General features: G+C 52.7%; 1 protein-coding gene across 3 annotated transcripts in view; it reads left to right on the top strand.

The window, feature by feature from the left end:
- GLT1D1 (glycosyltransferase 1 domain containing 1) overlaps window positions 1-19,892 on the top strand; it is an 85,110-nt gene that overhangs the window by 2,215 nt on the left and 63,003 nt on the right. Inside the window, exon 1 of one of the 3 annotated variants that reach the window (XM_045887849.3) lies at window positions 8,919-9,042. The exons of the other annotated variants lie outside the window; for them this stretch is intronic. Within the exon in view, the coding sequence (XP_045743805.1) occupies window positions 8,975-9,042 (68 nt within the window). The 5' untranslated portion in view covers window positions 8,919-8,974. Of the gene's footprint in view, window positions 1-8,918; window positions 9,043-19,892 lie in introns of those variants that run through there. 3 annotated transcript variants of the gene reach the window in all.

Below are 19,892 nucleotides of genomic sequence, written 5' to 3'. Positions count from 1 at the left end.
GGAAGCCACTCAAGGCACCAACAGCAAGACCAGCAGAAACTGCCCAGCTGAGCCTCAGCCCAGTTGGCAGAATTGTGAACAAATGAAATACTTGTTATTTTGAACCCCTAAGTTCAGGGCAGGATTGTTAGGAAGCATCGGATGATGAAAACACACCTGTCTTCTCCCATGGCCCTAATCTGCTGACACCAGGTAGCAGTCACTGTCTGATGTGGGGCATACACTCTCCAGCTTACTTAAGGCCCGCTCACTCTCTGTTGTCTTATTTTCTTAGCGCAGAGAATTCTTCTCTCTTTGCGCTGTCTGGTGCACTAGCCGGTAGCCACGTGTGGCGGTTTGAACTTAAATTACTACAAGTTTAATAAAACGAAAAGTTCTGTGCCTCAGTCACACCAGCCACATTTCAGGTGCCCAAGAGCCTCCTGCGACTGGTGGTTACCCCGGTGGACAGCCCACCTTTGCAGAAAGTTCCGTCCGACAGCGCTGCCTTGTACGAACGTGCAGTGTGCACCCTCCTGTGCTTCCAAACAGGACTCCATTCGGCTGTCTGCTCTCAATTTGTGCTGCCCCCCTCCCCCTTGCTCCCCACCAGCTACCCATGCAGCTCAGGAAAAGCTAACTTCATCTTTGTTTCTGGATCCGACTATTCAGAACCAGTGCTGGTCTCTCCTGCCTCTTCACAGTGACTGGTGTGGAAACCCAGACTGTAACCATTCAAGACAGGACATTCCCCCAGGGCCCAGCAGAGCACAAATGACATGAATTGGCCCAGTCAGCCAAAAGAAAGGACTCTTGTTCCATGACTGTAACGGAGATACACTCTTCCAAACTGGGCATGAATTCAGGAGCCGGGAGCCCTCACTGCTGCTGGCAACTGCCTCACAATCATGAGCCGAGCCAGCTCAGGACGTGGATGGCACGTGGAGAATCAGGGAGAAGTCAGAGAGTAAAGATCATAAAGCTTACACTGTTCAGGCCACTGTGTTGGGTTTTCTGTTACTTGTAGCCCAAAGCCACCTGTCATGGCAAGCAGGAAAATAAAAGAATAAGAGAGGGCAGCCTGATTTTTTCCTCGCACCTGGTCCAGTTTGCTCGTAGAGTTTCTGCCTGGCCCATATAATCAGTGTGTTTTTAGCCCCTGTGCTAAGCCCCAACGATGATAGCGCTAAAGAGCTGATGTAAGTTGACTCTCACCACTTTATGGTGTAAACTTGGAATATGCCCCTGTTCCTGAAAGTAGTCGTGGGAGTCTCTCCTTTGCACCTCAAATAAATAAGTACATGACCTAACTCACACAGCTGGCATGTGGACAAAAGGTAACATGGTCTTACAAAGTATAGTTTTGTGAGCAGTCCCTTCACCTCAAGGGCTCTCTGGGAAACAGGACCTTATTGCAAGGTCGCTTGTGGTGTGGACTGGAAGGCACCGTTTGCTCTGATGCAGGACCTTTCATTCTCCGTCACTACCCTGTCCCCTGTCCCTGCTCAGTGCAGAGCCCAGAGGAGATGCTATCTGATGGAGTGAATTCAGAAACCAGTGGGGACTGAGGACATTTCAGGGGCCGTCGACTTTTTCGTGGTGTTCCTGCTTCTCATGTCACATCTGCGTGGCTCATCCTGTGCCACCATATAGTTCTATCTGCTGGCTCATAGTTTCTGCTTTCTCAAAACGTGGGTCTACAGGTGGCCATCCTGGACATCCTGTGCCTTCTGTACATCACTAACCAGCCCTCCTCCACCTGTCATCACTGCTCAGTGTCAGTACGCATGGCCCATGCTTCTGCTGTCCTGCTTCCCCAGTTGCATCCCAGGGACCACGACAGGCCCAGCGCGTCTCTGCGCCAGGCCACGGTGTGACGCATCAGCTGCATTAAAGTCAGGCCATCCGTCCATCTCTTGACTCTCCTCGGGTACAAAGTTGTTGTAAGTTCTGGTTATTTCTGGGAGTCCCTGTTGTCACAGTTCTGTCTGGCTGCAAAGCATGTAGGTAAAAGCGGAAAATATGAGAAGTAAAAACAGGCAACCTGTGGGTTGGAGTCAGGCCTTATTTTCTTGAGCCCAAAACAAAGTCACACTAACCTGCTGTTGTGAGAATTAATTCAGCTTTCAGAATGACTTGTGTTCTTTTTTTACAGGGGAGATGAGAGTGTGTGGCTAGGAAGATGGGTTTTGGTTTGACTTTTTTCAAACACTCGTTTTCTTCGACCCTTGTGAGCAGCAACCTCTACTTCTTGGGTTCCTTTTCTCCTGTGCTTTAAATCGCCATGAGACATCTGCAACAGGCGGGCATTAACCGACGGAAAGGGGGAGGGAGGAGAGAGAAAAGGAACTTCTGCTTCCTTCCTTTTGAAGAAGTGCAAGACATGGGGCCGCACCTGCCCATTCTCTTTCAATTCCCACTCTTACAGTTCCTTGTAAATAGCTCCATTCCTATCGCTGTGGTAAAACAGCCAGCGGCCACAGCATGTTCGTGTTTTAGATCGGGCCTTACAGAAGAGGTCCGGGAGATGAACACGAAGGACGAGCCCTGAAGCATATGTGTGAAATGATTCAGCTTGTGGTTCTAAGGGCCCAACACATGGAGAAAAGAAGGGATTATTCCGTGCATTCTGTTGGGGTGAGCGACTATACACAGGGGAAAAACAGGCTTCACATTTCAGACCAGCATAAATTCCAGCATAAATTTTCTGTCAAAAGCATTACCTGAAACTATTGGCAAACAGAATATCTCAGGGCAGGGAACGCTTTCCTAAGCCTAACACCAAGGCCATAAGCCATTACAGAAAACATTAATTGTTTTGGTTACATAAAAACTTAAAGCTTATTTGCATAAAAAAGGATAAGTGCAGTTGGCAGCAAACAAACTTTAAAAATACTTGAAATACGTATGACAAAGTTAATGTCTTTATTTTATAAGTTCTTGGAATCTTACGGGATTTCTTGGGTAAATATCCAATATATAAAACTGGCAAAGTGAATGTTTGGGCGTCGTAGAAGAGAGCGGTCCTCTGGTGCTGCTCAGCATCTCTTCTGCTAGGGGCACCTCGCTTTTCAGCTCCTGGGGTGGTGCAGGCAGGACTGGCTGTCCCCTAGGCTAGCTCTGATCATGGTCATGTGATCTAAGCCTATCCAATGTCAGGATTCCATCTGTTGAGCTACAGTGATTGGCTCAAAGACGGACCCCATTTTGGTCTAATCAGAGCTGATCCCTTGACTTATTCTGGAGGACCAGGAATGAACTGTTCCTTCTGCTTGATTTGTAATTCTAAAGATAAAAAGCCTAGAGTTGCCAGGGGCCATCTTGTAAAACTTAGGAATGAAACAACTCAGAAAAGAGTAGGGATGAAGAGAGAAAGACCTTGTTTGAAAAAGACATGTTCCAGGTCCAGGTTCTGCCTGTCACCTAAAGTAGCTTTTTTCCTGGACATTTCAGTTGTGAGGCCGTGACTTCCCTTTCTGATTAAGCAATTGTGACTTTCAGTCCCTTGCAATTGGAAAAGTTCCAGCTAATAGAAGCAATACATACACATGCACACACACACACACACGGGAAGAAAATGCCCTTCAAGGGGAAAAAAAAAGTCAAGTTACACCAGTAATTTAAAAATGCAGAAAGAGGGGGGGCGCCTGGGTGGCTCAGTTGGTTGGGCGACTGCCTTCGGCTCAGGTCATGATCCTGGAGTCCCGGGATCGAGTCCCGCATCGGGCTCCCTGCTCGGCGGGGAGTCTGCTTCTCCCTCTGACCCTCCCGACCCTCCCCCCTCTCATGCTCTCTCTCCCTCTCAAATAAATAAATAAAAATCTTTAAAAAATAAAATAAAATAGGGCGCATAGGTGGCTCAGTCGGTTAAGCGACTGCCTTCAGCTCAGGTCATGATCCTGGAGTCCCGGGATCGAGTCCCGCATCGGGCTCCCTCCTCAGCAGGGAGTCTGCTTCTCCCTCTGACCCTCCCCCATCTCATATGCTCTCTCTCATTCTCTCTCTTTCAAATAAATAAATAAAATCTTTATAAAAAAAACAAAAAAAGAGGGTGCCTGGGTGGCTCAGTCGGTTAAGCGACTGCCTTCGGCTCAGGTCGTGATCCTGGAGTCCCGGGATCGAGCCCCACATCCGGCTCCCTGCACCGCAGGGAAGCCTGCTTCTCCCTCTCCAACTCCCCCTGCTTGTGTTCCCTCTCTCACTATGTCTCTCTGTCAAATAATAAATAAAATCTTTAAAAATATATATATATATGGGGCGCCTGGGTGGCTCAGTTGGTTAAGCGACTGCCTTCGGCTCGGGTCATGATCCTGGAGTCCCTGAATCGAGTCCCGCATCGGGCTCCCTGCTCGGCAGGGAGTCTGCTTCTCCCTCTGACCGTCTTCCCTCTCGTGCTCTCTGTCTCTCATTCTCTCTGTCTCAGATAAATAAATAAAATCTTTAAAAAAAATGCAGAAAGAGGGGACATGTCACTTGAGCTGAAAAACAGTCAGTGTTGGCAACTGTTGGGCAGTCAAGTGAGGGTACGCATAAATGGTCAATGGAGAGGTAAATTTGGTACGTTTCTAGAGGGCAGTTGACTTTATATCAAAACCACGTTTGCCTGCACTCTGAATGTGCGGTACCACTGCTGGGCATTTAAAAATGCGTGCAGAGACGGGGCTGTAAAATGTTCATCACAGCGTTGCTTCAAATAGCAAAAAAAAAGGGAACAGCAAGGCACTGCTTGAATTATAGTGCGTGGGTACACTGGGATACTATGTAGTCGTTCAAATGACGCAGGATTCTGAGGTGGACACATTCAAGATCTACTGTGTTGGTTTTCTGTTGTTGCAGAACAAGTTACCACAACTCTGTGGCGGCTCAGGCAACACCCGGGTCAGCTCACAGCTGTGGGAGCCGCTGGCTGGGCATGCTGGCTGGTTCCCGGCTCGGGGCCTCGAGCGGAAGTGAAGGTGTGGGCTGGGCTGAGGTCTCATCTGGAGCTCTTTGCCTGGGATCGCGGCTGAATGTAGTCCTGTGAGGTGGGGAGGAGAGGCCCACTTCCTGCTGGCTCTCAGCTGGGGGCTGCTGGCAGCCCTGAGCCCATCCGCGCTCTGTGCACCTGGCCACCTTTGGCCCCAGTGCCAGCCGCGGAGACTCCAGAGAATCCCTCACACCGGCGTTTTGGAGACATCAGGAAATGCCCAGCGCCGTTCAGTGACTGGGTGAGACTCACCCTGTACGACCTCCCTATTCTAAGGGCGACTAATTTGGAAATTTAATCTACAGATTCTCTTCACCTCATCACCTGGATGGGCATTTGATTGAATAACTGGAAGAAGGCATAAATCAGGAGGCTGGAAATCTTAGGGCCTTGTTAGAATGTTGCCTGCCATGGGGCAACCCTGTCGGGACCCCTCTCCTGAGAGCTTTTTCTGTATCCTTGCTTAATAAACTTCTGTCGCTTTACTCACTAAAAAAGGGGGGGGGAAATTGCCTACCACGATTATTAGGTTTTAAAAAAAAGCAAATAACAACAAAAAACCCATATAAAGCATTTTTGCTTTTTGTAATGAAATAACAAACACAAAGCAAAGCAATACGAGTCGTCACCGACAACAGGGTGCTGTGTCCCTGGGTCTGTAGGGCGGGGCTGAAGGGACTGTAGAGTCTACGGTCCACACCACTTTGGGAGACGTGTACCTTCTCGAATCTCCCGTTTCTCCTGTAAAGTGCTGAGGACGGTAGTACTTGCCACCTGGGGTTGGGGGGAGGACTGAGGGAGGGATACTGGAGAGTGCTCAGGGCACTGCCAACTGTGTGATGGGCACCATGATTTGTTCATTGAGTCTGGAAAAACTTGAGACCAAAGTATTCATAGTGGTTATCTTAGGGCAGTGGGATTCTGTGTGATGTTACCTGGGTGTGTTAATCGTATGTGAGTGTGTAATATAAATGAAAAAGGGGCGCCTGGGTGGCTCAGTCGGTTAAGTGTCCAACTCTGGATTTCAGTTCAGGTCATGATCTCAGGTCATGAGACAGACCCCTGCATCAGGCTCTGCACTCAGTGGGGAGTTGCCTTGAGAGTCTCTCTTTCTTCCCCTCCCACTGCTCACATGCTCATGCTCCCTCTCTCTCTCTCAAGTTAAATCTTAAAATAGTAAATGAAAAGTGTAAAAGAATAAACACGGGTCAGTGCTTACAACAGGGTGTTGTTAGCAGCAGTTAACCTCTGATGCGCAGTGATGGGACCTCCGTCTCCCGCATCGTGAGAGCCGTGAAGCCCTAGAGCTGCAGCAGAGCTCTCCGACGTCCTGCCCCAGTTGGCAATGAGGAGAAGCTTTGGGATGAGCGTCCTTGAGCTGCAGAGCTAAGAACGCAGTACACCCCACCTTCAGCACAGCGATGGGAAGAAAGGCCCACTTTTTTGCCAAAAGCTCAAAGGGAAAATCGTTTAGTTCTGGTTGACTTCCCGATGTTCCTTAAGCAAGACTGGAAGAAACTAGTTACTTTAGACCAACAGCTTGCCTTTGTATTTGGTCACATTCAAGTGCTGTCCGTGAAAGACAGGAAGAGAGAGCATAACAGTTCTGCCTGCGCCTTCTGTATTTAGGAAGATCTCTCTCCCTCTCTGTCTCCCCCCCCCCACCCCCCGCTCACACACATACACACACATCCCATAGTTGTAGTTCTCAGTATGGTGGGGAAGAATGATCCTACAGAGATTGGAATCTGCTAGAAAAAGAGAAGGAGAGTGCCCCACTTGTTAATGTCATGAAGGAAAAAAAAGAAAAAGAAAAAAAAGATGTGCTGATTTTTATCGTGAGCCATTTCTAAAGTCCATATGCCCATGGTGCTCTCCCCTGAAATGCTATCACTTTTATACAGGGTAGATAATAAACTTTCATTTTCCTTGGTGCCATGAACTAGAGAAATAGTCTGAGTGAACACTATGATGACAGAAAAAACAGATTTTGCTTTACATCTATTTTAAGACCCTTATATTAGAAGCATCTGGAGAAATCTTATGAGAGGCTTACAACCTTTTCTGTTCTAGCTGTGCCCCGCCCCCCAGTAATTATTTCTATATTATCCCATAATAACACATTTTTTGTCTTTGTACCCTTTTCTATTATCTACTTGGGAGAATCATAAAAGACTTCACCAAAATGAACTAATTAGCTATGATACTGTGTAGTCTTTCTCGTCTTATAAATGGGTAAGCTGAAGCAATGAATGAATAAAGTAATGGGCCCTCAAAGATCTGTCAGAACCTCTTACCTTACAGGCGTATTTCAGAAAAATCCAATAAAAGTGAATTTCAGCCTAGGAAATCCTGTTGCAGCACTGACTTCCATTAAAAAAATCAGGAATGCATTATCATAGGAATAAAATTTCACAGTAGTGCACAGTCAGTGATTTCATTTAATTCAGCAAACATCTACCAAGTGCCTTCTCCACCCACAACATGGTCCCAGGCAAGTGGAAGTTGGAGCATGAGTGCGCTCAGACCCCTGGAGACGAAGGGGCTGGCTGCTGATTGTTATGCAGACTGGGACCAGTATAGGGGAAGGGACAAAGAGCCACGGGGGTAGACGTGGGGAATAAATAGTCCCTTGTGCGGGAGTCAGGGCCTTCATACACACAGTCATTTTTGAAATGGGCCAGTTAGTGGGTCAAGTGGTTGCCCCGAAAAAGATATGTCCACATCCAGGTCCTTAGAACCTGTGCTCTCTCTTAGTGACCATTTGATGCAGGGCGACAGGGCGCCCAGCTAACAGACTGTACTTCCCGGCTGCCGTGGATGGAAGATGTGGTCCTGTACTCTAAGATAAAGGCCTCGGCCGTGTGACTCTCCAGGAGGAGCCCCTAAATGCACCATGTTGGGTGCACCCTGGTGCCCACCCTCCCCCGCAGCCTGGAGCCTGACTGATGGGCCGGGCTGCGGCCGTCATGCCGCACTTTACGGCCCTGTTGAGAACAGAGGCTGGACCCTGGGATGCTGGACTTAGAAGCCTGGGTCCCTGGTGACGGTGGAGCCACGAAATACACTTGAGCTTCTTCACATTCAGGTGGAGATCATGAAGGAATTGAGGCGAGCCTCCACCACTGTGGTGCGCTGAAGAGCTCAGTTCCCCTGTGAGGATTGAGCCAGGCGGCTGGACTGGTGGGACTCCAAGGCCTGGGTGCTGGCCTACAGAGGCCAGGACAGGTCGCTGTCAGTGCCTCAGGGTTTGGGCTCCGAAATTGAAACTCAGAACAACCAATCACAAATAGCCAGCCAGGCTTTCAGCTGGAGCCAATTAACATACTTCCTTTGCTTCAGCATTTTCCCTGTGGAAGTCTCTCCTGGAGCTCCTGCCCCTCCCCCACCAGCCATCTCCAGTTCAGTAGTGCTCCAGGGAGTCAACTTTGGCTCAAATAAACTGAAAAAATCTTACTGTGCCTCAGTTTATCTTTAACCCATCTAAAGGGGACAGACAGCTCCTTCTTAGATCCAGTGGATGGTGGAAATGGTTTAAGATCGCCGCATCTCTGATTTTTCAAGCCATTCCAGAGACCCTGGTCCTGATACCCCTGGGGCAGAACGACCACCCTGGTGCCAGTGAGGCCGTCCATGGTTCCTGAGGGAGGGCATCTGCAGTCACCGCTGCTGCCGGTCCACCCGTGATCGCTTCTGTTCCCCCGGGAGGGGCCCGCGGAACCCCTGGTGCTGGTCCCGTGGGAGCGGTCCTCGTACAAATGGCCCCGCGAACCCCGGGGCCCCGGTCCCCGGGGGGGGGGGGGGGGCCTCGCGCTGCCCCCTCCCCCCGCTTCCCGCGCGCCGGGAACCCAGTGCCAGAAGCGGCGAGCGCGGGCGCGGCCTCCGGAGCGGCGGGCGGGACCGACCCAGCGCCGCCCGGGCGCCCGCCCGTCCCCCGCCCCCCGGTCCGCGTCCCCGCCCCGGTCGGCGCTCCCGCCCCCGCCCCCGGGCCGGGTCCGCGGCGGCGGCGGTCGATGGCCGGGCGGCGGCATGCGGCTCCTGTTCCTGGCCGTTCTCCGGCGGCACACGGGCAATGCCGTCACGGCCGAGCGCGTCCGGTAGGTGCGGGCGCCGGCGGAGCATCGCCTAGTGCGCGCGGGGCGCTTGCCGGGGCCGCCGCGCCCGCGCGCCCAAACGGACGGGCCGGCGCGCGGGGGCCCGGGCGGGCGCGAGGCGGCGGGGGGCGCGGGGGGCGCGGGGGGCGCGAGGGCCCGGCCCCAGCCCGGGTGCCCCGGCCCCGCCTGGACGCGGCTGTGCTCACGCGCCCCCGCCGGCCTCCGGGGTTGTCTGGGCGCGGGGGGCGGGGGGGACCCCGCCCAGGACCCGGCACTAGGGCAGGACGGCGGGGAGAAGGCGCTGCCGGGGCTGCCGGGCTGCTCCGCACGCGCATCTTCCGCGCCCGGGTCGTTGATGCTTTCTGCGCATTCGGAGCGCCCTGGGCTTGGGGACTGGCGAGGAGAACCGAGGTCAGGTGTGCGTGACGCTTGCATTGCCGTGGGCAGAAGCCAGCAAAAGCGCCTGCCTGTCTGCCGTGACCGACGCAATGCAAATAACCGAACGGGGAGAGGGGCTGCCCGCGCACGGGAGCTGTTTCGGGCAGGGGGGCCCCGCGGAGGCCTCCGTGCCTAAGTGACGTTTGTGCAGAATCCTGAGGGCGAAGGAGGGTCCCTGGAAGCCTGGAGCTGGGGAGGGTTTCCAGGCCCAGGGTGCAGCAAACGTGCCAGCGCTCCCTCGTCCTTCGGCTGGGCCCTGCTGTCCGAGGGGGCCTCCCTCCTCCGCTCCCAGCGTACCCGTCCCATCCTCCTCCTCCTGTGCGCTCACCTTCTCAACACTTAACCTTCTGCTGCGGTGATCTTGTCAAATGCTTATTGGTGCTTTTTCTCTTCTCCCCTCTGCACTGTAAGCCCCTCAGGGCACGCACAGACCAGATAAGTGCCTGAAGCTTAATGGAGAGTGGTGGTGGTGGTTTTTAACTGACTTGCTTCATGAAATTTCTCAACTTACTTCCCCTCAGTGGGTCTGCTTCCCCATCATTAAAATGAACGACTTGGGGCAAAGCCAACGCTTTAAGGTCCCTTTCCACTTCAAGATGTTACAGTTCTCCTCCAGATTATAAGTGGCAATGACTGATAGAGGATAAATCAGTTTTCTGAGGTTTACGATTAGGATTTCACAATGAGGATTTTCAGCATACAGGTTTATCTTCAGTCTAATTTCAGTGCCCCTGCTTTCACTCATGGGCACACAGAGGGAGGAAGTGCCCTGCGGCCTCTGCGCTGATGAAGCACATTCTAGCAGGGGAGAGAGACTACGGGAGTCCGCAGAATTAAAGGAGGCCGTTTCAGATGGTGGTTAGGGCCACAGGCGGGCTGGGCTGGGTGGGAGCCGTTCTGACTTGGTGATAGTTAAGCTCAGACCTCTGTGACCAAAAGAAGCAGCTCGCTCCGATCGGGGAAGATGGTTCAGGAGCAGGTAATAGCAAGAGCACAGGTCCCGAGGCCAGACCGAGGTTGACAAGCCTGAGAAGCAGAAGGCCAGGTCCTCTGGAACCTCGTGCTTCCGGTGGGGGGGGGGGCGGGTAGGGGGGGCAGTGCCGGGAAGGGGGGTCAGAGAGAGATGCCAGATCCTGCTAGGGAACTAGAGAAAGCATCTCTTTGTTTAACATTTGCTCCCGACGTGAACTGTACATATTCTCGTGCATATGTGAACCCCAATATTCCAAAGGCCCCTAGGCGCCCCCAGCCAGAGGACCAGTAGGAGAAGTAGGCAGGCGTGGCCATGGGCACCGCTGACATTTAGCAGGGGTGCAGGCCCCTTGAGCTGCTTGTCCTTGGTTTTCCTGGCTGTGCACGAAGCGTGACAACAAGGGCTCTTTGTGCTTTGGTCTCTTCAGAGCCAGCCTTGTCTCCCCTTCGCTCTGGAGGGAGCGCAGAAAAGGAAAAATCAGTAGTTGCCAAAGACATCTTGGGTCCTGTGAAAGCCGAGGCTCCTTGAGGAAAGAATGCCAGGTGTCCTGGAAGGGGAGGGGACAGGGGTTCCTATGGTGACAGACATTCTTGTGGAGCTAGAGCATCTCCTCATACTTTCCCTGCCAAAGACCCCTCTAGCCCTCAAGTGACCCTGGGCCGTGGGGGAGGGAGCCCCCCAAATGAATAAGATTGGAGTTCCCTTCAGTCTAGCAGAGGAGGGGTGTGAGTTAGATAAGATTGGACTTTTAAAAAGAAGACGTGGGTCCATTCTTGGGCATCTGTTTGTAGTTGTAAATTAACGCCGGGTCCGTAAATAGCATTGCGGGATCGTGATGAGTACACGGATAGGGAGGTACAGGTGGCCTGGGAGCATGTAGGCAGGCGACCCCTCCCAGGCTAGAGGTGGGAGAGACTTCTGGGCATCACAGACTGATGAAAGACACGAGCTCCAGAGCAGGGCTCCCCGCCTTCCCGTGCGGGCCCCCCGGCAGGTGAGATGGAGGCCAGGTTACGTAGATGCTTAGCCGCTCAGTGTTCTTACCCGCGAAGAGGGGATGCAATTACCTGCCTCACAGGTTTGTTACGAGCATCAAACATGAGTTAATACATTTTCAGTGTTTAGTACGCATTTAATAAGTGTGAGCGATTCATGATACCAGGGACCTTAACTGGCCAGGTGGGCGCGGGTTGGTGTGAAGGGAGGATGGGTGTCTCAGGCGAAGGGCCAGTAGGTGGGATCAAGGGGGAGAGAAAGTCCTCTCCTATCTGATTTGTGTGGCCTTAGCGATGCCAAATGCGCTAGATGAATGATGCCCAGTGGGATCCGGGGCTGGCAGGATGTGCAGAGGAGGGAGGAATGATTTTGCCCCTGGGGGACATTGGGCAGTGTCTGGTTGTCATGCTGGGCGTGAGGGGCCCCTGGCGTCTCTTGGGTAGAGTGCCCAGGATGGCCCCCACGGTGGAGACTGATCCAGCCCAAAATGTCAGTAGTGCTGAGACAAATCCCACTCCGGGTGGAGTGGGTAGACATGGCTGGAGATGTGGACAGGACCCATGTCATCCGGGACCTGTGGTTTTGTGCCAGGAACAGAATGAAGCCACCAAAAGTGATCCAGTTTTGTTTTTGTTTTTTAAGATTTTATTTATTTGACAGAGAGAGACACAGCGAGAGAGGGAACACAAGCAGGGGGAGCGGGAGAGGGAGAAGCAGGCTCCCCGCAGAGCAGGGAGCCCGATGCGGGACTCGATCCCAGGACCCTGGGGTCATGACCTGAGCTGAAGGCAGACGCTTAACAGACTGAGCCACCCAGGTGCCCCCAAAGCAATCCAGTTTTGAAAAAGGTCGTTTGAGGGCGCCTGGGTGGCTCAGTTGGTTAAGCGACTGCCTTCGGCTCGGGTCATGATCCTGGAGTCCCGGGATCGAGTCCTGCATCGGGCTCCCTGCTCGGCAGGGAGTCTGCTTCTCCCTCTGACCCTCCCCCCTCTCTGTGCTCTCTCTCATTCTCTCTCTCTCAAATAAATAAATAAAATCTTAAAAAAAAAAAAAGAAAAAAAGAAAAAGGTCGTTTGAGCTGTGTTTTGGAGGGTGGATTGGGGGAGCAGAGAAGGTGAGCATTTGGGTCTGACATAGTTCAGAAGTAAAGTAAACAGGGCTTGGCTGTTGAACGTGGAGCGTGTCAAATGACAAAACCACAACTATTTAGTAAGGAGTTTGATGTCCTTTATTCAAGGGAAAACGACCCACAGATCAGGGATGCCCTGCCTCACCAGCCGGTCGCACTTCCATGGGATTTGGGGCTAGAGCGAGGTTCATGGAGCCTTCGAAGCGGCTCGGCGGGGACAGGCCCGGCTGGCGGCTCGGCGGGGACAGGCCTGGCTGGCTGGGAGGTGGGGGTTCCTCTAGAGCTAGCAGGCCCTGCCTGCGAGGGGCAGGTGAGCTGGCTAAACCAAGTTGGAGGAGCCTGACTGGCTGTGTTAGGTTTCCTCGACAGAGATGCATTTCCTGGCCTACTGCGGCTTGGGTTTGGGACGTGGGCCAGGCCACCGGGCAGCCTCCGTGTTTTGTGGGTCCTGCTGGATGCAGTGGTTTAGCCGGTGTAGGCAGTAGCTGGGAGGAGGGTGTTCGGGAGGAACGGTCTGTGTGGGGATCGGTAAGCAGAGTGACTGTTTTATTGTCTCTGCAGCACTTTGCCCTCCCATAGACCTGCGTGCCAGGTGGGAGAGTCCGTTCCCCTTCCCTTGTGCCTGGCCCAGCGGCTGTTAGTTCGCCTTTCCACGTACCCTCATCGGGCACCTCCTTCTGGAGTGGCTTCTGAAGCCCTGCGAACGTTAGAGGGTTTGTTCGCTAGCGTGAGGCATTCAGGAATAATTACTGCTGTTGAGGGTCTTTGGTTTGCTGGAAGGGCTAAGGGGGCCCCTGTGTGAACATGAGGTCGGGGAGCCTGCGCCCCTGTCCCCACTGTGGCGCCACACTCCACCGCCCGGGTTGGCTGGTCTGGCTCTCGGAGTGGTCCCCCGAGGGGACCGCGGCTCCCCGCCCACCTCCCATCCCCTGAAGCTGCAGCCATTTTCCAGAAGAACCTGACAGTGATCCTGACAGTGCCTCTGAATCAGGCAGATGTGTTCAGGTCAGTTCCTGACAAAAAAGGTCTCAAGGAAAAGCTGCTCTGGTAAGTTAAAAACAGGGTCAGCAACCTGGGGAACAAAGTTCTCTAGAGAACAAAGTTCACTTCACGGGTGATGGAGAAATAAATTGCACAAGTAATGGATGTGAAAAAAAATATTCACAGAGTTGTTGTAGTGAAATAGTGGTGGGTCCACAGTTTGAAAGGGCGCTGAACTCGGTGGGAGGCTGGTCCTCAGAGCCCTGGACTAATCAGCCAAGGCTGGGCCAGGTTGGGCCCCCGGGCCAACCAGACGCAGCGGCTGTTTCGTGAGGAAAATCTGGGGGACAGGGCGGTGCCCTGGGGCGCTGGTGGCCGCCTCCCCATCCCCCCACGGCAGGGGCAGAGCTGGGCAGTTGGACGGGGACCCAAAGGTATGCAGTCCCCGGCCACTCCCAGGAAAGGGTTTCTGACCCCCGTCGTACACGGTGCTCGCCAGAGTACCGGGCCAGGCCTGCGGTTTTGCGGGCAAAGCTCCTTGGGGTCAGGCCGCTCTGGTCGGAGGAGGGAATTCTGAGGGTCAGTGCGGCCCATGGATGCATGTTGGCAACTGTAGGAACGTGGGGAGCTGGCTTGGAGCCGAGGGTGCGGCCGGCTTGTTCTCGTCCTCCCTCTGGAACAGGTGCGCGGGGCAACGGAAGCAAACAGACGCTGTGTGGGAAGGCGTGTCGGGGACGGAGGGGAGGAAGTGCCGAGCGGCCCGCACCCAGGCCAGCGCTGACTGTCATCCCCGCCGCTGCCTGCTCTTCGGACCTCTGGATTCTGCTGTGATCGCCCAGCCCTTGGGAAGAAGAAGAGCCCGAAGGAAAGTTCCCTAGGCTTCTAGCTCTTCTTTAGCAGATGCCAAGGAAACTTCGGACGTCTGTGAAGTCAGTAGGAAAAGGCTTTATCGTTGTTCCCCCTCAAGTAATAGTTTTTGAAAGTTACTTAATATTTTCATTCAGCAAGTATTTATTATTGAGCGTCTCCAGAAGGGCATGGTGCCCGAGGGTGCCCTCCGTCTCCCCAGCACACGGCCATCAGCTCTGTGCTCAGCAGGTGACTGCAGAGAAGGTTCTAGCATTCCTGCATGGCAGACGAACAGCATACATTTGCAGAAATGGCTCAGTTAATTGCCTTGTGATCAGTGCAAGAAGTGCAGGGTGATGAAAGGAGCAGGCCTTCTGGAGGGTCTGGGGAGCTCCCCTGAGAAATAGCTTTTTCTTTCTCCTACAGTTTGCTTTATTGAGATATAGTTCACGTACCAAAAAAAGTCACACTTTCAAGGTGTGCAACTCAGTGGTTTTTAGTATATTCGTAGTCACGCAGTCATCGCTGCGGTCTGATTCACCAGCTGCCCAGCCCCCACTCGTCTGCTCTCCGTCTGCGTGGCTCTCTTTCTTCTGCACGCTCCTGTAAATGGGACCCCCCCTCTGCAGCCCTTCCCGAGGACTGCGTACGCATCACTGCCGAACCCTCTGATAGCCGAGGCGTTCCAGGGGTGGGCGCCACGTGGTGTCTGTCCCATCCTCGGTCCCCGGCTGGAGGCCACTTGGGAAGTGGAAGGGAATAGTGCACACGTTGGTGGATGAGCGAGGTAGTGAATGACTCTCTAAGCCGGAGCCCGGCAGGTGAGCTCGGTGAGGACCGAGACAGCTGCGAATGGCATTCCCGGCCGTGGGGACCATGTGTGCGGAGGCCCAGGGGCGGGAGGAGCAGAGGCACCCGAGTGCGGCCCGAGAGTCGCTGGCTTGGCAGGTGGAGCCACGGTGAGGGTTGTGGACGCGGAGCGCTCACAGGACCACAGGCCTGGGAGAGCAGAGGGCTGGTTCTGCGGCCCGGTGAGCACCCAGCCCCGGGGTCACGGAGTGCGGCCACATGCCCGCGGGTGGCTGTATGCTTCAAGCACGCCCCGTGTGCCCGTCTGACCACGGGGACGCCTCTGGCCCAGAGTGGGGCCCCGCGTGTCAGAGCGAGGGCTGCGACGGGCACACATGGGGCTGGGAAGCAGGTGGCTCTGGGGAAGCCAAGGGAGGGGCATGTTCAAGTTCCAAGAGTGCGGAGCCACCCCGGTGATGCGAGGGGTCCCTGAAACCATGGGCCCAGGCCGCGGCCGTCCCACCCTCCGCACTCTCCCATGTCACGGCAGCGGCAGCCACCAGGAGGTGGGTGGCTGGGGCGTCCTGGGCTTGCCTTGCCAGACGCACCTCCGCACCTGGGCGCTACTAAAGGCCAGCAGAGGAGGGGTTAAGGTATTGACAAGCAACTCACTAGACCGACAGGATCAGGAAAAGGAATCCTCGTGGGGCTGGGAGGACACGCAGGAGCGGCTGCTGGTGGCAGGCGTGGAGGCCGGGGTCTGGGAGCTCTCTGAGGGCAGAGGTCTTTGTGGTTGGAGTGATTGAGGAGCCTGGGGGAAAGATACGATTGTGGTCAGAGACTGGATGACTTTCAAGAGCTGCATGTAGCAAGCAGGTTATATATCAAACGCCAAAAAAGCTCTAAGCTGCTTGTCTGCAGTGGTATCAGAGATTTTCAGCTTTGAGTAAGTGGACACCCAACCCCAGCTGCCTGAACAATGAAGGGAATTTAGCGGCTTATCCTATAAAAGGTCTGGAGGTGGGGCAGTCTTCAGGCTTGATTTTGCACCTAAGATGCTAAGGACAGGAGTCTGCTTCTTGCCCCTTCTGGGGTCCACTTCCCATTCTTGCTAGGTTTTCCTTGCCGGCACCTCCCATGTCAGGCCTTGCAAGAAGGAGAGTCTGAGTCTCTGCAGGTGCAAGTGAGGGCCCCCAAGTCTCAGAGCTGCACGTCTGTGGTGGGAGGACAGCCAGCTGGGGTGCTCTGATTGCCCTGAGCCAGCAGGAGCACCCCTACCTGGGGCTAGGGCGCTTCCCACTCAGATGGGTGACAGGGACATTCTCGGGTGGGGAAGAGGGGACATGGGAATGCACACTCCAGAGGCCACAGACAGGGCAGGTGTGAGAGCTTCACTAATTCTCATAAAGGAAAGGGGAAAGCAGATGGCAGATGTCCACGAACTTTTGAAGATTTAAGGGAATAACAAATGTTGGCACCGAAGGAGCAAGAAATACATTTGGGAACATTAAAATCAGGAAGTTTTCCATAGAAATTCAAATACCAATCCTCTCGGTAAAATGGCAGAACCGGCAGTGGGGCGGAGTGTGAATGCCCCTGTCAGTTTACGTATTCTAGTGGTCACATTAAACGAAGCACAAAGGAATGGATAAAATTAATTGTAATATATTCTTTTGAACTATTTCCAAATATCATGTCAACATGTCCTCACTACAGAAATTATTAGTGAGCTGTGTGCATATTTTACACTTGGCGCATCTCTCTTCAGGCGAGCTCATCACGCCTCCTGGTTTTCACTAGCCTCCCCCCACCCCCTGCCATTCACACTTCATTAGCCCCATCTCAGCACACTGGGGCTTGGGACACTTCCTGATCTGGTCATTTTACCTGTTTTCTCATGGAACTTTGCATTCTTTTAAAAAGACTGGCTTCACCACAGTAATCTCTTGCGCACCAGAATCCCATTTAAAAGGTAGATAGACTTTAGGGTTTAGAAAACACATTGGCAGCACTCTCCCAAGTAGCACGCTGTCCCGCAGATGTGTGATTACCTCACTTACCCCACAGAAGGTTACGGGGGTGGGGGGCAGTGTGCTCTCTAGCTCACCTTTCCAAACTGGAGCCTGTGAATTTGTGCAGGCCGTCACGCGAGGGCCTCCGTCTTCATGAGCACCCTCATCGTTCCAAGACCAGCATGATTTCTCTTACACATCAGGAATTCTTGAAATACTGTTCGGAGAGCACCATTTTACCCCAGCCCCGCCGACTGTCCCCCACCAGAAACCACATCCCTGCTTCTCCCCGTAGGTGCTGTGTCACTGGGCCTGGCCAGGGGCTCACGCTCTGACAGGCCCATGGGGTGGGACAGCCCCGAGGAGTACTAGGGCCCTGTTCCCATCTCAGGGTCACGCAGGGTCACATGGGCATAGAACAGAATGCAGTTGGTGTCGCCTGCCCTCGTTAAGTTCCTCCTGCAATTTTTTTAATCCAGACATCACAGTTTATGCAAGTTTGCGTAAGTTAAACACACAAATGATCAAGGTTCTCTAGTCCCTCAGTTAAAGAGGATGGTTTTCAGCCAGGTGGAAGCAGGTAAATCCTATTGAATCTGGAGTCGGGCATGTGCAGATAGGTTCATCTCTTCCTAGAACTGCCAAATAATGCTTAAGTTCTCTTAATTTGTGAGAGATGCATTCCTTCTCAAAACAGCCTTCGGTCGGGATGCCTACGTGGCTCAGTCGGTTAAGCATCTGCTTTTGGCTCAGGTCATGATCTCAGGATCCTGGGATCGAGTCCCGCATCGGGTTCTCCGCTCAGCGAGGAATCTGCTTCTCCCTCTGCTCCTCCCCACCGCTCGTGTTCTCTCTCTCTCAAATAAATAAATAAAACCTTAAAAAAAAAAAAAAAGGCTTCAAATAAACCAGAACTCCTTGGACATATTAGGTGCTCACAGAGTTTATTTGAATCAAATGATCACTTAAAGAAGGAAGAGGGACAGAGCAGCTTAAAGACATTAAAAGTCAACCAGAAACAAGGGTAAACTCTTAGTCATAGAGAATTAAGATTAAAAAAAATTATTTTGGAATATTTATAAGATCATAACGTTAGTGTTGAAATGCCATTTAGAAATATGTTTAAAAGACCAAGAACAACCCATTATGTGTACCTAACCACCTCCATTCCATATGTCCTATCTTATCAATTCTGCATAAGACAGAAATCTCTCAGGAATGGATTCTCTAAGTAGAAATCAAACTGCTTCTTTTCCATTTATCAACACATTTGTTTTTGGTTTCTCATTTCCTAGAGTTTTAAGAAAATGGAATAACAATTACCCATGCTCAGAAGCAGGCTAGATTCTTATTTTTGTAAAATACTAAATTTGAGGCTGATGCGAGCTGGCTCTGCTTGTCCCTTGCTCACAGCCCTTCCAGAAGAGTTGAGGTGGGGTGAGGTGGGGAGGGGCAGTGTTCCCGGCTGATAATGATTGATCAGCATTAACAGTGGAAATGATAAGATCAAGATACTCCTTGTACTTCAATAGCTTAAGCAAGATCTCCACTTTTCTTATTTGCCCAGGGACAGCTGCAGCATTGTGCATTTAATTACAGAGAGAGAGAGAACAATTATCATTTGCAGAGCAGTGCAGGTGATGACGCTCACCCTCCTCACTCACCCTAGTGGGTGTGAGCAAGATGTTTGAATCTGCTGTTCCCTCAAGAGTTCCTGAGCTTGTGTGTGGCTCCCACATCGCAAACAACTTGGCCATTTTATGACCACTTTGCTTGAAGATTCTAGCTCCTTCATTCTTTTATTCTTATCCTTATTTGCTTTGTACACTATTGCCCCTAAATGCAAGCCAGCTAATTCACCTGGTGTTTAGCTAAAGAAATAACAATCTGTTTTATGGCTGGCGTAAAAAAAAAAAAAAAAAAAAAAAAAGAAGGGCTATGTTGGATTTGGACTTTGTACTAGAGCGACTTCCGGATGATTTTAGAGATGCTCGAGGTAATTTTCAGGGAACTTGATGGTCACCTATGTGCTGGCTTTGTAATGGAAGCCTAAGTGCGATGTGAAGGATCCTGAGCGAGAGAGACTCCGCATGATGGTGGTGGGGGGACAGATGTGTGGTGGGAGCGGGGGCTGTGGGATCTCACAGGAGCTCGCGTTAAGAAATGGACAGTCGTGGCCACGGGCACTCAGAACGCACGCCGAACTGGGCATCTTGCGAGTGGAAGAGCGGGTCTGGAGCTAAGGTGGGTGGAGTGGGGGGCGGCCGGCACTCAGGCTGTGAAGGGCGCCCACCGTGTGCCCGGCTAAGGCGTTTGGACTTGATCCCAGAGACGCATTCAGCCATCAGTTCATTCAAGAAGCAAGGCAGATTCGGGCCCCATTCTCACAGAGTTGACGGCTGAGCTGGCTACCCCCGGAGGCCCGGGTGGGTTCGTTGATGTAACGGGCACACACACCTCCAACAGTTGTAAAATGTAACATCTGCCCGTCCGTAAAACCCACAAAAGGGCATGTCCGTTTCTCCTCCATAGACATAATCACTGCTGCCTATTTCTTAGGTGTCCTACAGATATTCCGTGCACACACACACACACACTATATATATATATATATATATATACACACACACACACAAAATACTCTTCACTTGGCTCGCTCTTCACTAATGACGTTCTCTTGGCGTTG

The sequence above is a fragment of the Mirounga angustirostris genome, unplaced genomic scaffold (genome assembly GCF_029215605.1).
Source record: "Mirounga angustirostris isolate CCGP_5_RB_7025 unplaced genomic scaffold, mMirAng1.0.hap1 SCAF_14, whole genome shotgun sequence".
NCBI classification, from domain to species: Eukaryota; Metazoa; Chordata; class Mammalia; order Carnivora; family Phocidae; genus Mirounga; species Mirounga angustirostris.
This window is presented reverse-complemented; position numbering and strand designations above follow the sequence as displayed.